The sequence below is a fragment of the Lasiodiplodia theobromae genome (assembly GCF_012971845.1).
Source record: "Lasiodiplodia theobromae strain AM2As chromosome Unknown scaffold_16, whole genome shotgun sequence".
In the NCBI taxonomy this organism is placed as follows: Eukaryota; Fungi; Ascomycota; class Dothideomycetes; order Botryosphaeriales; family Botryosphaeriaceae; genus Lasiodiplodia; species Lasiodiplodia theobromae.
The window spans coordinates 782,098-796,360 of NW_023336366.1; the positions used below are offsets into that span (position 1 = coordinate 782,098).

The 14,263-nt window shown below is 55.4% G+C and overlaps 6 protein-coding genes across 6 annotated transcripts; 2 read left to right on the forward strand and 4 right to left on the reverse strand.

The window, feature by feature from the left end:
• Nucleotides 1-143: 143 nt before the first annotated feature.
• LTHEOB_5895 (uncharacterized protein) lies at nt 144-1,081 on the forward strand (the record flags this gene model as incomplete). Its single annotated transcript, XM_035515090.1, has 3 exons — nt 144-315; nt 391-420; nt 483-1,081. 3 exons carry the CDS (start codon nt 144-146, stop codon nt 1,079-1,081), a joined length of 801 nt encoding a protein of 266 aa, XP_035373587.1.
• Nucleotides 1,082-1,386: 305 nt separating this feature from the next.
• On the reverse strand, nt 1,387-3,549 carry LTHEOB_5896 (MFS transporter; the record flags this gene model as incomplete). The annotated part of the gene is made up of 6 exons (XM_035515091.1): nt 1,387-1,629; nt 1,796-2,148; nt 2,214-3,101; nt 3,155-3,242; nt 3,345-3,436; nt 3,489-3,549. 6 exons carry the CDS (start codon nt 3,547-3,549, stop codon nt 1,387-1,389), a joined length of 1,725 nt encoding a protein of 574 aa, XP_035373588.1.
• Nucleotides 3,550-4,067: 518 nt separating this feature from the next.
• Nucleotides 4,068-5,256, reverse strand: LTHEOB_5897 (Retinol dehydrogenase; the record flags this gene model as incomplete). The annotated part of the gene is made up of 4 exons (XM_035515092.1): nt 4,068-4,195; nt 4,250-4,390; nt 4,442-5,095; nt 5,172-5,256. 4 exons carry the CDS (start codon nt 5,254-5,256, stop codon nt 4,068-4,070), a joined length of 1,008 nt encoding a protein of 335 aa, XP_035373589.1.
• Nucleotides 5,257-8,164: 2,908 nt separating this feature from the next.
• On the forward strand, nt 8,165-9,769 carry LTHEOB_5898 (Bacterial alpha-L-rhamnosidase; the record flags this gene model as incomplete). The annotated part of the gene is made up of 1 exon (XM_035515093.1): nt 8,165-9,769. The coding sequence occupies one exon, from the start codon at nt 8,165-8,167 to the stop codon at nt 9,767-9,769; it is 1,605 nt and encodes a 534-aa protein (XP_035373590.1).
• Nucleotides 9,770-10,353: 584 nt separating this feature from the next.
• Nucleotides 10,354-10,958, reverse strand: LTHEOB_5899 (Cell wall protein; the record flags this gene model as incomplete). Its single annotated transcript, XM_035515094.1, has 2 exons — nt 10,354-10,643; nt 10,703-10,958. The coding sequence occupies 2 exons, from the start codon at nt 10,956-10,958 to the stop codon at nt 10,354-10,356; spliced, it is 546 nt and encodes a 181-aa protein (XP_035373591.1).
• Nucleotides 10,959-12,252: 1,294 nt separating this feature from the next.
• LTHEOB_5900 (Secreted protein) lies at nt 12,253-14,133 on the reverse strand (the record flags this gene model as incomplete). The annotated part of the gene is made up of 1 exon (XM_035515097.1): nt 12,253-14,133. One exon carries the CDS (start codon nt 14,131-14,133, stop codon nt 12,253-12,255), a length of 1,881 nt encoding a protein of 626 aa, XP_035373592.1.
• Nucleotides 14,134-14,263: the final 130 nt, after the last annotated feature.

A 14,263-nucleotide genomic window follows, 5' to 3' on the forward strand; every position in this document is an offset into this window, starting at 1 on the left:
TTGATCTGGATGCCGAGTTGCCGCGCCATGACGCACAGGCCGTGTGTCAAAATCTCACCTCTCAATGACTCCCGGCGGCTCTTTAATCCTCATTCCCCGAACTCTTATTTTGCTCCCGCTGCCAATCGAACAAAATTCCCGCAATGGACATCGAGAACAAGCTCGATCGCGATGCGCCCGACCTGGGCGGCAAGAAGCCCTCAAGCGGCCCCCTTACCCGACGACTAAAGGCCGAACTCAGCACCAATCACATGGACATTCCTATCTTGGCCTGTTGTCTCTGCTCCGGCTTGACTGACAGCACACTTTACAACGGTGAGTGCTCTGCAGCAATTAGCCCGTGTTAGAACCGAAAAACTGCATGATTCAAATGCTAACAACTTTCCACAGCGTACAGCACCTTCGTATCCATGCAAACCGGTAAGAAACCACAAAAAGGTACCCCACATACCAGCAATTCCTCCATGCTGAACCCCACGCAGGAAACACCATCTTCGTTGCCCTCGGCGCGTCGCACCAAAACACCAAACCGTACGGCTGGGCCCGTTCGCTGTGTTCCATCGGCTTCTTCGTGCTGGGGTCGTTCTTCTTTAGCCGGCTGGGGGCGCTACTAGGACCGAAGCGGCGCGGCACGCTGATAGCCTCGTTCTTGCTGCAATCCTGCCTCGTCATCGTCGCCGCCGCCATCGTGCAGGGCGGCGCCATCGACGGCACCGTCCCGCAGTCCAAGTCGGCCGCCACCGAGGTGCACTGGAACGAGCTGGCGCCCATCGCCCTCCTCAGCTTCCAGTCGGCCGCCCAGATCGTCTGCAGCCGCACCCTCGGCCTCAGCGAGGTCCCCACCGTCGTCGTCACCAGCTTGCTGTGCGACTTGATGAGCGACACGCAGATCTTGGCGTCGCTGACGGGGAATGTCAAGAGAAATCGCAGGGCTTCCGCTTTTATCTTGATCCTGGTGGGCGCTATCGCTGGTGGATGGATTTCAAAGGCTACGAGAGGGGTGCAGTATGCGTTGTGGGTTGTCGCTGGCGTCAAGCTTGGCATTACTCTTGGCTGGGTGTTGTGGAAAGAGAAGGTTTGATTTACCGGGGGGAAAAAGTTTCTGCATGGCGTTGCTGGGGTTTTCAAAAGGTACATTGATTGTTCCCTGTACTCCAAACACGTGAAGACTAGACTAGATGATAGATTAATTAGCACGTGAAAGCATCAGAGCCCATTCAAGTTGCTTGACTGAGTGCTGATTGGTCACTGATGTTTAGATAAAACATCCCTAATTATCTCAGACATAAGTGTGCGGCATATCTATCTTCGTTCATAAAGATACTTCGATCGGAAACCATCACAATCTTACTGCATTACAGGCAACTCGCGCAAAATTGTTCCGACTTACTCAACCTCACCCCTCTCCCTAAGAAACTCACGGTACTTGCTTGCGCACTTCCTCCTCCAACTCTTCCCGAAGATGCTCATTGGCACAGCAGCAAGCATGCTAGCCAGAACGCAAAGTCCGAAGAAGGTAAACGCCCATCCATACCCAGCCGCATTGATGAACGGCTGCACACTATACGAGATAGCGAAGTTGATGCACGACGAGCAAATCGCCAGCACGACGACCAGTTCACCGGAGATCTACACCACATTCGCAAACGTTAGCCAGTTCACTTCAACATACCTTGGTGCCATATCCAAATGCCAAAGAGAGAGATCATGCCATTGAGAATAAGGCAGGGCAGGAGAGAGGGGAGAAAAAGGAGGGCCTCCAAAAAAGGGGTGGATCAAAAAAACACCAACATACCGCCGGAAAGCAATCCATCGCATACGCCGTCGCGACCGCGCACGCGCTGACCTGGTGCGCAATCATGGCGCCCACACCAAAGGCAATGGTCAACCAGTGCGCCCCCGCCCGCGCGCCCCACCCGTACAGGAAGTAGCCCGCCGCGGCGTACACGGCGCTCGCGCACAGCGCCCACAGCCGCATCTCCGGTTCTTTCACGCCATTGTTGCGCCGCGCTAGGTGTAGGACTAGTGCGTCGCCGAATGGCCCGCCCGTCGCCCACCCCACGCCGTTGCCGACGAGCGCGGCGAGGAAGACCAGGCCGGTTGAGGTCGTGCTCCAGTTGTAGGGGGGTGAGGTGAGGATTTCGGAGACTGGGGGAGGGGAGGGGGGAAGTGTTAGTGTGGAGGAGAGGCTGAGGGGAGTGAGGGGGACGTACTGGTGTTGAAGGAGACGATGCCTGCGGTGCAGCCGAAGGCGAAGATGAAGCCGGACTTGGAAGTGTCAATGATGTGGTTCATGCCGTTGGTGAGGGGAAAGCAACTCACAATGACGACGTTTGGGAAGCCGAACAGGAAGAACGGCCGCCGGAAGTACTGCCACCACGTGGTCGTGTCCTGCGGATAGTATGTCCAGAGCTTAAGCTTCTGCACCGCGGTCCTTTTCGGAAAGTCGGGAAGTGTATCACCAACTTCAGCATCGACACCGCTCGCAGGCTGCTGCTCGGCGACGACACTTGCGTCCTTGCGGTCTGGGTCGGCCTTGTGCTGGCCACCATCACTCTCCACAGGCCTATCGGAGCTCCCACCCGCAGCAGCAGCACTGTGCCGCGCAAACAAGAAGCGCGGGAACATGGTCTCCTCAAACGAGATGACAAGCAGCACCAGCACCGCAGCATCAATAATGGCAACAATCCACTGACTCCAGCGCCAGCCCGGCCCGTCAGCGATGCTACCGCCGGTGATGAGGCCGAGGATGGAGCCCAGCTGCTGGCCGAAGAGGTAGTACGACAGGCCGCGGCCGCGCTCGTGCACGAAGAACATGTCGAAGACGCAGAGCTGGATTACGGCCTGGTACGCGCTGGTGCCGACCCCGTTGAGCACGTTCGACAGCATCCACTGCGCCGTCCCCGTGAAGTTGGCCGTCCAAATGCCTGCGCTCGTGCAGATGAGCGTCGTCAGCAGCAGCACCGGCCGGCGCCCGACCTTCATCGCTGTCGGGATCCAGAGGATGTTGACGAAGCCGAGGAGGAGGTAGTTGAGCGCGCTGCCGCCGTTCATGTTTGTGAGGGATACCCCTGTGTCTTCGCTGACGGTCGTCCAGGCGGCTGGGAGGGGTTAGTTGGGATCATGCGTGATGGGGATTGGAGGGGTTACGCACCGCCGAGAGTGTTTTCTCCGTATGAGAAGGCGCAGGCATAGAGTGCAAGTAGAAAAAGTTGGTAGTATTTCTTCCATTGCGGCCACGTCTTTGGGGATCAGTCAGCAGCCGCATGCTTATCCAAAACTTCACTTCTCCGCTAAATGGTACAGATGATCCGAGCAAGCCATCGAAGGTACGATTGACCTACCAATGTATCTCCGCCACAAACCGTCGGCTGTGGGATAAGCACAACGTCCGATCTACCCTTTCCCGCATGAGAGACGTCCAGGTGATGGCCGACTTTGATCAATCAGTTTTCGCTGTGAATTGCGATAGTGTTGGCAGTGCGTACCATCAACCAGATACTCAGTGCCAGGAACGTCCTCCTGTCCAGTACTCACAGTTGACGCCATGGCTGAAACTCTCAATTCGCTTTAGCGAACGCTTTCAGTAGTCGGCAGTTGAGGAATGGCCAAGCCATGTCTTTATATCTTGTTTCTCATAACGCGGAGAAAGGGAAGGAGTGGCAGGTCAAGTCCGCTTATCCCAAAAGTGGGAGAGATGATGCTGATTGCAGGTTGACAAGCCTGGAAGATATGTCACGTATGAACTGAGTGGACTATTCGCCTGCGCCTTTTGGAACCACCTTTGACCGTGAGTCCTAGATGGAAGGTCCAGGCGTGTGGCGGAGGACATGTGATTGGGCGGAGCGCGTCCAACCTACCCCGCTTCCTTATCATTGGCGATCAACTCCGCATGTATTCCAAACAACTTCACACACACCGAGATGGGGAATTCGTCGAGTAATTGTCACAGAACGTCAATATGCGTCGGAAAAAGTATCATGCAAAAGTCCTGTGTAAACCATGATGGTCAACAATTTCTTATTGTAGGCATGGGTTTTCACCTCATTCCTGTATCGTGGTCTAATTTAAAAGAACTTCTGCCCGACCAGGTCCTCGCTCAGCTCCCATAGCTTCTCGGCATACTCCTCGTTGGTAGCCCACTCAGCAGCATGTCCGAATTGGCAGTTCGAAAAGTATGGGTTTCCTCCGTATTCTATCATCATCAGCAATTGAAAACCCGTCTTCAAGGTTAAGACGCTGTACTCACTCTGCAAGGCAGGATCAAGCGCCGCCACCAACGTTGTAGATGCACCTTGGTCAAGGTCCTTCAGATAGACCGCGTGCATCTCAGCAGCCTTACGAGTGGTATCCTTCCCACCGAAGTCTCTGCTGCCGTTGGTCAAGATGACTGAAATCTGTCAGCCATGTAAAGAGATAGATTCCGGTGACGCTAACTTACCTCCCGGCTCAGCACTGTACGCAGCCGCCTTGCCTGCAAACTTCTTGTTCAGGGCAACCGCGGTCAGGATATTTGCCGTCTTGGTTTGCCCATATGCACGGAATCCGCTGTATCCATCCACAACTTGCAGCAGCTCGGCAGGGAAGTGGTCCGTGAGATCCGGGCCGCGCTCCGACTCGGGTAGCTCTGAGTCGGCCTTCTCGAGGTTCAAATCACTCCAGCGGATCGGGCTGGCGCGGTGCCCTTCGCTGGTCACGTTCACAATCCTCGCTTTTGCGCCGGCTGGAAACTTTTCGGCCAGGAGGTTGGTCAGCAGAAAGCCACCTAGGTGGTTCGCTGCGAATTGACCCTCGATACCCTCAGGCGAAGTGATGCGCTTGGATGGGGTCATAGCCGCATTGTTGATGATCACGTCGACTTGCGGTGCCACAGCCTTGATCTGGTCCGCGGCCTGCCGGACTGACTCTTGTGAGAGGAGATCGAGCGGGATGACTTCGATTTTGACGTTTGGGTACGTGGCACGAATCTCCGACGCAACGGCTTCGATGTTAGAAAGCGTACGTGAGGCCAGGATAAGTAGAGCCGGGGATTTCGAAGCAAGGGCCTTCGCAGTGGTTTCGCCGATGGAATCTTTGGAAATGCCAGTCACAACAACTACGAGGCTTGTCAGTGTCTGTAGAAAAACCAAGTGAGAGTAATTTGGAACATTCGTGAGATATCAATCACTTACAGTAACGATTCTTGATCTCGCTGCTAAAGGTTTCCGCGACCTCCGTGGCCGGAGTCCTTTCGTTGAAGTGGGTGTGAGAAGTCATAGTCAACGGTTGCTTCTAATTTGAAGCTATCAGACGAGTTCGTAAACCAAGCTGTTGTTTTTGTAGACTTCGACTTTGCTAATTACAAGCAACCATGAGCTTTTATATACGAAAGAAGCACAAACAACTAACATGTCGGCCTAAGGAACGTTCTGCTTCCGAAAGCTACCATGACTTTGGTAGCTTAGAAATCAGGCCCCTTTCGATACCTGAGCCTCGGTGCCTGGGGCTTAAGTTTCAACTCGAGTCAATAGTAGTAGCTACAGAAAAGAAGATACTTCCGGCCCCGCGCTGCATACGCCTGCGCTCAAAAGGTTGTTATGAATCGAAAGCTTGGCAGGACCGGGAAAAACTACGGTTTACGGTTGCTAATAAGTAACGAGCGACGAGCCAACTGGTCAAACCCGCCGCTACCCTCCATTTTGGTACTCAACTTACCCACTATATACACTGGTGGGGCTCGTCGCTTTACTTGTTTGCTCGTTCGCTCGCTCGTTCTTTCGCTCGTTCTTTCGCTTGTCCTTTCGTTCATCCGTTCGCTTGTCCTTTCGTTCGTCCGTTTGCTCATTCGTCCGTTCGTCCGTTCGCTCGTTTGTCCGTTCGCTTGTTTCTCCGTTCCCTCGTTCGTCCGTTCGCTCATTCTTTTACTCGTTCTTTCGCTCGTTATCGGCAACCGTAAAAACCTTAACAACCACGTCTGAAAACCTACGTGGCTAACAGCACCAAGCAGGCATAACCGGCAAAAACCTGAGCAACCGCTACCTATAACCCCAAGGCCCTCAAAAAAAAAACCCCCCGAACAGCCGGTACGCGAGAGAAAACTGATGTTCTTGCGCCCTTCCTGTCTGCTTTGACGGACCCTGCATATTCCTGTTCTACCAAGGCATTTGCAGCAGTAGGCGGAGTTGCAAACGGTTATCCTCTGACAGAACAAAGTGGGGAAGAGGAGGGGGAGGAGTGTCAGTAATTCAAAAAGTAAGAGACAAAAAAAAAGGCAAAACTGTACCCCGCTACATGCGGGTTAAGCTCAGAAAGACTCCTTGGGACCGTCTTTTTTGCCTTCCCTAGCCCATGTTCGAACCTTCGACCTCTTTATTACCCACAGAGGACGGGTGGAAACTTGGGCTGCCCTACGTAAACCTTCAGGCTCTCATTTAACCAAGCACCACCTCTTCGAGCGTAGCTAGCATACCGGGATGGCTGCCTGAGTGGTTTATATATCAACACCACTCGTTCCTGTAGGATGTAGCGGGCTATTATGACGTTGGTGCCGCAGTAGAAAGGCACTTCGACGATGGCAATAGCAGTGCCAGTCATCAGACCCAGGAAATATTCTTGGATACCAGAGCTTTGATGTCCGACTGGTGCCTGAGCCCCTCGCTACTGAACTCGCACTTCGACTCCGTCTGGGATCCTCCGCCATGTCACACAGCTCATCACATCAACTTGCCGTCCGCCTCGATGAGATCGTTATCCAACTTTCCGCAACACACATGTACATGCTGTCGACATGTAGGTCAGTTCCAGACTTTGACATGGTGTTAGCGAAGCCAATCTCTACGATAGACAACCTCGCCGTGTTCTCGGGGGAATTCTTCAGATGCTTCAACCGTCAGATGCTCATTGGGAGAAATGCAGGATTGCAATCAACCGCCTTTAGTGCGCGGACTAATCACTTCGACCTTAACAGCTTAAGTATCCTCCTTCGCGCGACGGAGAGATGGAACGCTCTTTGGGAAGTTACGACCCAAGGTAAAAGGCCAGATCAAGTTACCCCTGCTAGCCTCCTTAAGTATGCCGCCGAAATTTGCCGGTTGGTACGAGCAGTCATCAGGACCGCACAGGCGGGAGATCGGAGCTGTTCATGCGGCTGTCGCAATAGATTCGTTTATAGAGCTTCACGAGTTCATTTAGCAGCAGGAATATCCGTGACTTGGGCTAATTCAGAGATCTTGCAGTTGGTAAACCAACGTGATTTTTTATTCGTTGGGGAGGAGATGAGGGAGGCTCTCTTATACTTGGTACATCCTGGCTTCGCTTATAGAGCTTAATACAACTTAGTATACAATATGTCTTGCTGAATCAACTGAGCCAAAAGGCAATGAGGAAGCTGTGAGTCGCCTCTGTGGCATATGTCATCGTTATAGCAGGTCCGTGCTGTAAGCCTTGGCTTTAGAGCTTTGCTTCCAGTGTGGGGGATCAGAGCGGACCAAGACCGAGTTTTGAGAGAAGAACAATAAGAGCAGAAGAATTAAACAAGAAAAAATGGTACTAGCGCCTGGGCGTCTTCTCTTCGGGTTCTGAGCGCGAAGAGTTCCCCGCATTTTCTTTCGTATTTCCCCGCATCTTCTCATCTTGGACCATCCTCGCGATTAATTGTCCCGACACAAGCGAGTTGGACGGGATGCCTGGGTACAAGTATTTATGTCAATTTTTCCAAGTACTTTAGTGTTGCTCTTACTGCAGCTTTCCAGCTTTTCAAGAGACCAGGATGAGGATTGGCACGCTGTTTGCACATTTATCTCTCTGTTTTGCGGCTTCTTCACAGAGCCAATCTACAGAGGAGCCATGGAAACGGTACATTTACAGCCCGAGCAGCCGAACAGTCAGTCCGGTTTCAATTCACGCCCTTTCAGGAGACGCAGTAATCACATCGGATGCCAACGGATATGTGCTATCTCTGAACCCTGGAGCTCAAGTCAGTCTTGATTACGGAATTGAGGTGGGCGGACTTGTGAGTTTCAACACAGCGACCGAGAATGAAGCAGGGGCTCAATTGTCTCTTGCTTTCGCGGAATCTCCACTCAACGTCAGAGCGATATCGGACGATGCCACCGGGTCTGTATCGACACAGGACTGGGATAGGGAGCTGAATGTCAGCGTATCGGCAGGGCAGACTCGGTACACAATGCCGCAGGAAAAGTTCCGAGGAGGGTTCCGCTTCATGACGGTCGTGGCGAAATCTCGAGTGGAAGTGTCAAACATCAGCTGCGCCATTGGTTTCTCACCGTCGCAACCGGACTTACGGGACTACTCTGGATTTTTCTGGGCACCAGAAGACGACTTGCTCACGAGGATCTGGTACGCTGGAGCATATACAGTGCAAACAAACATAGGTCCACTGGACACCGGCCGCTTCCTGCCGCAGGTCAGACCCGGCTGGGCATACAACTCCAGCACTGGAGTAGCCGGCCCAATCCTGATGGATGGAGCCAAACGAGACCGCGCAGTGTGGCCAGGAGACCACGGCTTAACCGGAAACACAGCCTTCCTCGCGCTGGGCGACGCAGGACTGGAAGCCTTCAGAAACGCACTCGAGACCATGTTCTACCACCAGAACAGCACCACCGGGCGATTCCCCTACGCCGGGCCCTCGACCCGGTCCTTCAACGGCGGCAACGCGAGCGACACGTACCACGCCTGGAACCTCATCTCCATCTTCAACTACGCCATCTTCACCGGCGACGAAGCCTGGCTCGACGAGCACTGGACCAACATCACGCGCGGCGTCGACTACATCCTCGCCGGCCTCGACAACGACATCGGCCTGCACAACCAAAGCACGCGGTACGACTGGGGCCGGCAGGGCGCAGGCGGCTACAACAGCGCCCTCAACGCCCTCGACTACCACGCCCTGACCTCGCTCTCCTCCCTCGCCACTTCCCTCAACCGCAGCACCGACCTCGCCGCCGCCTGGTCCGCCGCCGCCTCCCGCCTGCAAGAGGCCTACAACACGCACCTCTGGGACGACGCCGCCGGGCTCTACCGCGACAACACAACAACGACCCTCCACCCACAAGACGGCAACGCCCTCGCCCTCCTCTACAACCTCCCCGGCACCGCCCACCCCGCTCGCTCTGCCGCCATCAGCGCCGCCCTGACACGCAACTGGAACGCCATCGGCCCCGTCACGCCCGAACTCCCGGACGTGATATCGTCCTTCATCTCCAGCGTCGAGGTCATGGCGCACCTGTCGTCGTCCCAGTCCTCCTCGTCCTCGGAAATGGCTGCTCGAGGTCTGACCTTGATCCGCCGCCTCTGGTCCTTCCTCCTCGACGCGCCCACCATGACCGGCTGCACGCTGGCCGAGGGCCTCGCCGCCAACGGCAGTCTCCATTACCGCGGCGCGTCCGGGTATAACTTCGATCCGGCGTACACGAGTATGGCGCACGGGTGGGCGTCGGGCCCGACGATTGCGCTGTCGACGAGGGTGGCTGGGTTGGAAGTGGTCGGGTGGCGGCGGTGGAGGTTTGATCCAGCGCCTGGAGGGTTGACGAGGGTCGAGGCGGGGTTTAAGGGCCCGCTGGGGGAGTTTCGGGTCGGGTGGGAGGTGCTGGAGGGGGGTGTGTTGGAGGCGAATGTGACGACGCCGGAGGGGACGGAGGGGGGGATGGAGGGGCTGGTGGAGAAGTGTGAGGGTGTGGAGGTGGACGGGGTGGGGTATGAGGGGGGAGTGGTGGTGGGAGGGGGAGGGACGAAGAGGGTGAGGGCGGTGGGGTGTGTTGGCTTGTAGCAAGCTGATCTGGAGTGACTCGGTCGGGCGAGGTAGATGCTTGGACCTTGGAATTGGGGCTGTTTAGAGCAATAAAAACTTCCAGTCTACTGGAGTAATGGGAATCACTCTCAAGCAGTGTTTGCCTACGCTGTGAATTTGGTCTTCGGATCAGGGGCTTTTGTTGTTGGCTTGAGCGCTGAAGCACTGTTCCTTTTTTCCCCTTCACTCTTCTAGAACGACATCAGTCTTGATCAAACCAAGGCCTAAGCTGCAGGCCGATTTTGTGGAGTAGAATACGCGTCAACGTGGCACAAGCTTCTGTCGATGAGTAGAGAGCATGCCTTGGAGAATCGAAACTCTTATTTCTGAAGGTTGCCTCTCCAGCCACAATTGCCGGCAAGAAGGCCAAGATAGCTCATATAATGCAGTTTCGTACTAGTATTATACATTGTGTTCTATAACGTTTGTACAGGGTCCCGCCTGACAGGACAAATGTAATCGGGTCTTCGTATCATAATCCTCAATTCCATCGCCGTCGATAAGCCCATTCAAACCCCCTGCTCCGCAGGTAAGGGAGTCGGAAATCAATCCTCTCCACACATTTAGGTCATCTGGCAGATCTGGGGCTTCTCGGTCTCCTGGGTGGCAATCTCGAAGGGGATGCACTCCTGCTTGCCCGTCTCCTTGGCGTAGGCGGCCTCGGAGTAGACGCTGTAGACCTTGTCCTCCTCGCTGGGGCACGCCAGCCAAGTCGACGTCTTGTAGAGCAGGTGCTGGACGTCGTCGGTGGTGCTCTGGGAGAAGCCGATGATCGAGTCGTCGGCCGTGAGGTTGTACGGGTAGTTCTTGTACGAGAGGATGCCGCCCGCAGCGCCGGCGTTGTCGATGTAGACTGAGAGATGTCGGGTTAGTATGAATGTCCAGCATGAACAGGGATTGGTGGATGCTTACCCATCTGGTCGGCGACCATGCCGTTTCCGTAAGTCGTGATGGTGCCGTTGGTGTTGACAAAGGTGGGAGCGGTGTTGGTGCCGCAGGTGGTGTTGGTCTGCTTGGCACCAAGCAGGAACCTGCCCTTGGTGCCGCGGACGAATTCGCCGTCGAAAGAGGCACCCTTCGAAAGAGCCAGCAAGCGGAAGGGAGTGGCGGCGGCAGCAGCGGAGCCAGCCACGGCGAGAACGGAAGCGACGACAGCGGAGGTCTTCATGATGATTCGTTTGGTGAAAAGAATGTAAAGGTCGGTTATTCTGTAGAGAACGACTGTGGTGGTGAGGATAAGGCTGAGGGTGTGGCGCGAAGCCTCTTATACCGGCGCGGGTGAGGCGTCGGCATTGTAGAGGTGCCGTGCGAAAAGGGAAGTTGATCGACGGATGCGCAATAATTTACCGGCACGTTGTGTCATTGTGGCCAGTGCGCGCCCCTTCATACAGGCGTTTTAATCAAATGACTTATCGATAAAGAAGTTTCTTTGAACATCCGGAGGCAAAGGAGTCGGAGGATTGGATGTTTGGGGCAGTGGTAATGTCGGGGAGATGAGCGAAGGAAGAAGCCGATGTGCGGTGAGCGTGGCCGGTGAACCGTTGGGAGACAGTGCGCTGCGGCTGGCCACCGAGGGTTCCGATCGCAACGGGTGCCTTGGCCTTCCGCTGGCAGATTGCTATCCGTGAGCAGGGCTGAAACGTGTTGGGACTCTTCCCACAGGCGCACTTGGACTACTGACAGGGAGGCAATAGCATTGCTCGGTGATAATGAGGTCTGGTGTGGTCGGGATTGCTGTGAAAATTGCTGCTTACAACCGCTCAAATTTGCTTGAGTGAGTGGGGTTGAGGTTCTAGATCCAAGTTGTTGATTGCTGGATGGTCTCCTGGGCACATGGTGGCCACCCGGCGAAAGGCAATCTACAAGGCGACCAGAGACTTGTTCTCCTGACAGCCCTTGACCCCGACTATCACTTTGAGCAGCGGAAATTCCTACTCCCTATGTCATCAAGGAGACTACGCCAAGCTTTGAGAGAACACATCTTGATCGATGCTTCCCGACTGGATTTTCAGACCCGATCTGGAGAAAGCTTAGCGAGCGAGACGAACAGCACGATCTCCAGATAATCCATAGGCTAGTACATCAATACCAAAAAGATCTAGATGATTATCCCAGGTCACAATCAGAAAAGTATCACGAGAATGGAGAAGTAGGTGCCGCGACTCGTCTGACGGGTGTTTGACAACAGTTTTCATTCTTTGACTGGCTACAATGGCACGGCTTTCAAGACATTCAACAAGACATGAAGATTTGTTTACACCTTCCGTGAGACCTAGCTTTCCTCCACGTAGACTATAAAAATAGGGCAATTTTTCTCTTAGAGTATTTAGCTTGCAACGAAGGAGTTCACCAGTCAAGAATACAAAGCGTAAAGGAAAGACATGCATTGTCACTTTACTTCCAATGCTAAACTACGTGTTTACTCATGTATGTACATATATCGGACCCCAATACCAGCTTCCTCACCGAAGTCCAGGAAGCTTCCCGCCTTTCTGCCAATAAGTGACATAATTGAAGCCCTGAGCATCGTAGTAAGGGCCCAGGGTGATGGTATCACCACCAGCGGTAGCCTCAAAAGCCAATGCATCATCGCTCGTCCGCTTCACCGTCGACAAGTCAAGGGTAGGGTTGCCGTCAGGCTTCGTCGTGCCGTAGTTTCCTGCCAAAACAACGGGGCCGTACGCCAGCGCCACGACCGACTCGTCGTCATTCGCAGGCACGATCCTAAAGTCCATCGGAATCACCACCGTCACCTCATCGCCGTCCTGCCACTCGCGCGACACAACGGCATACGCTCCCGACGCGGTAGCGACATCGGCCTTCGCGCCGTTGACGTAAATCTCAGCGCCCTCGGTCCACGCGGGAATGCGGACGTTCAGGTCCCAGCTGCCCTCGCTGCTGCCGCTCACCTTCAGCGTCGAGTTCTCAGCAACCGGGTACGTCGTCGTCTGCTCGACGGAGATGCCGCGGTTCTTCCAGTTCAGGGTCGACGGCGCGAACAGGTTGACGTAGAGGGCCGAGTCGTCGGCGTTGCGGAAGTAGATGGAGTCCATGAGCTTGGTGTTTGTCTCGACGCCGGTGCCCTGGCAGCACCAGAAGCTGTCGTAGTCGGTGCTCCACGTGCCGCCGCCCCAGGCCGGACCGATTCCACGCACGCCGCCGGCGTCGAGCGAGTTGAAGTACGTCACGTGGCCGTGCGCGCTCTCCGGGTCCTGCTGGCCGACCATCTGGTTCGTCAGCGTCAGCTCGTAGAAGTCGAAGTAGGAGGATGCGCTGGGGTCCGTCGCCCAGAGTTCGCGCGTCAGCTTGAGCATGTTGTACGAGTTGCACGACTCGGCCGTGTCGGTGTCGAGGTAGGCGGCGATGGCGTTGGGCTCGTGGAAGTGCTCGGCCTTGCTGTTGCCGCCGATGGCGTACGTGTGCGCCTTGACGGTGATGTCCCACGCGTTGCGCGCGATGTCGTGGTAGGTGGTGTTGCCCGTCGCCTTGTACTCGCGCTCCGCCCCGATCCACTTGGGCACCTGCGTGTTGGCGTGCAGCCCGTCCAGTTGGTCCTGGTTGTTCGCCAGCGGCGTCAGCACTTTGTCGTGCTCGAACCGCTTGGCCACGGTGAGCCAGTGCTCGTCACCCGACTGGTAGTACAGGTCGGCCAGGACCTCACTCATGCCGCCGAATTCCGTGTTCAGGATCGTTTGCATGTGCGAGTAGGTCAGGTTCTCCGTGCGGGTGTCGACCCAGCCGGCCAGCGCCAGCACTACCTCCTTCGCCGTCTCGTCGCCGATGCTGCGCCAGACGTCCAGCAGGCCGGCCATGAGCTTGTGGACGACGTAATAAGGGACGTTTCCGTTGGTCATGGTTCCGGCCTCGAGATCGTCGAAGTCGGACTCCGGGAAGCCAGATAGATAGCCTGCGGTGAATCCGGCGGCATCGTTGTTGTTCTGGCACTTGAGGAGCTCCTCTGCAAACTGAACGGCACGATCGCGGCATTCAGTGTCACCGGTGGTAGACCAGCATTGAGCCCACGCAGTCAAGAAGTGACCCTGAGCGTGGCTGCGAAAGGGGAAGTCAGGCGCATCCCAACCGCCATTGGTGGCAGCTCCGTTGGTGGACAATCCATGCGTTATGCGGTAGTTGTAGAGAAGGCGGTCGAGATCGACGAACTTGAGGTAAGTCCGAGTGCGCTCCTGGTTTTCCTGCCATCGGCCAGTGTTCAGTGATACTTGGCTGATGTCGAACGCATAGGCCGAAACACCCTGTTCAGCTTTGACTGGCGGTGCGGCCTGAGCAGCTGCGCCAGAGGCGAGCAACGCCAGAGCCGCTGCAATTGAAAGTGGAGTCGGCATCGTGCTGCAATTGATCGGGAACGTGATGCATGGGTAGCTGGGAAACAAGAGACTTTGAATATATACGATGCTTCGTATACATGGTTTGCATCGGCCGTTGTTTGGGCCGGTGGGCGACGATGTCGGGACG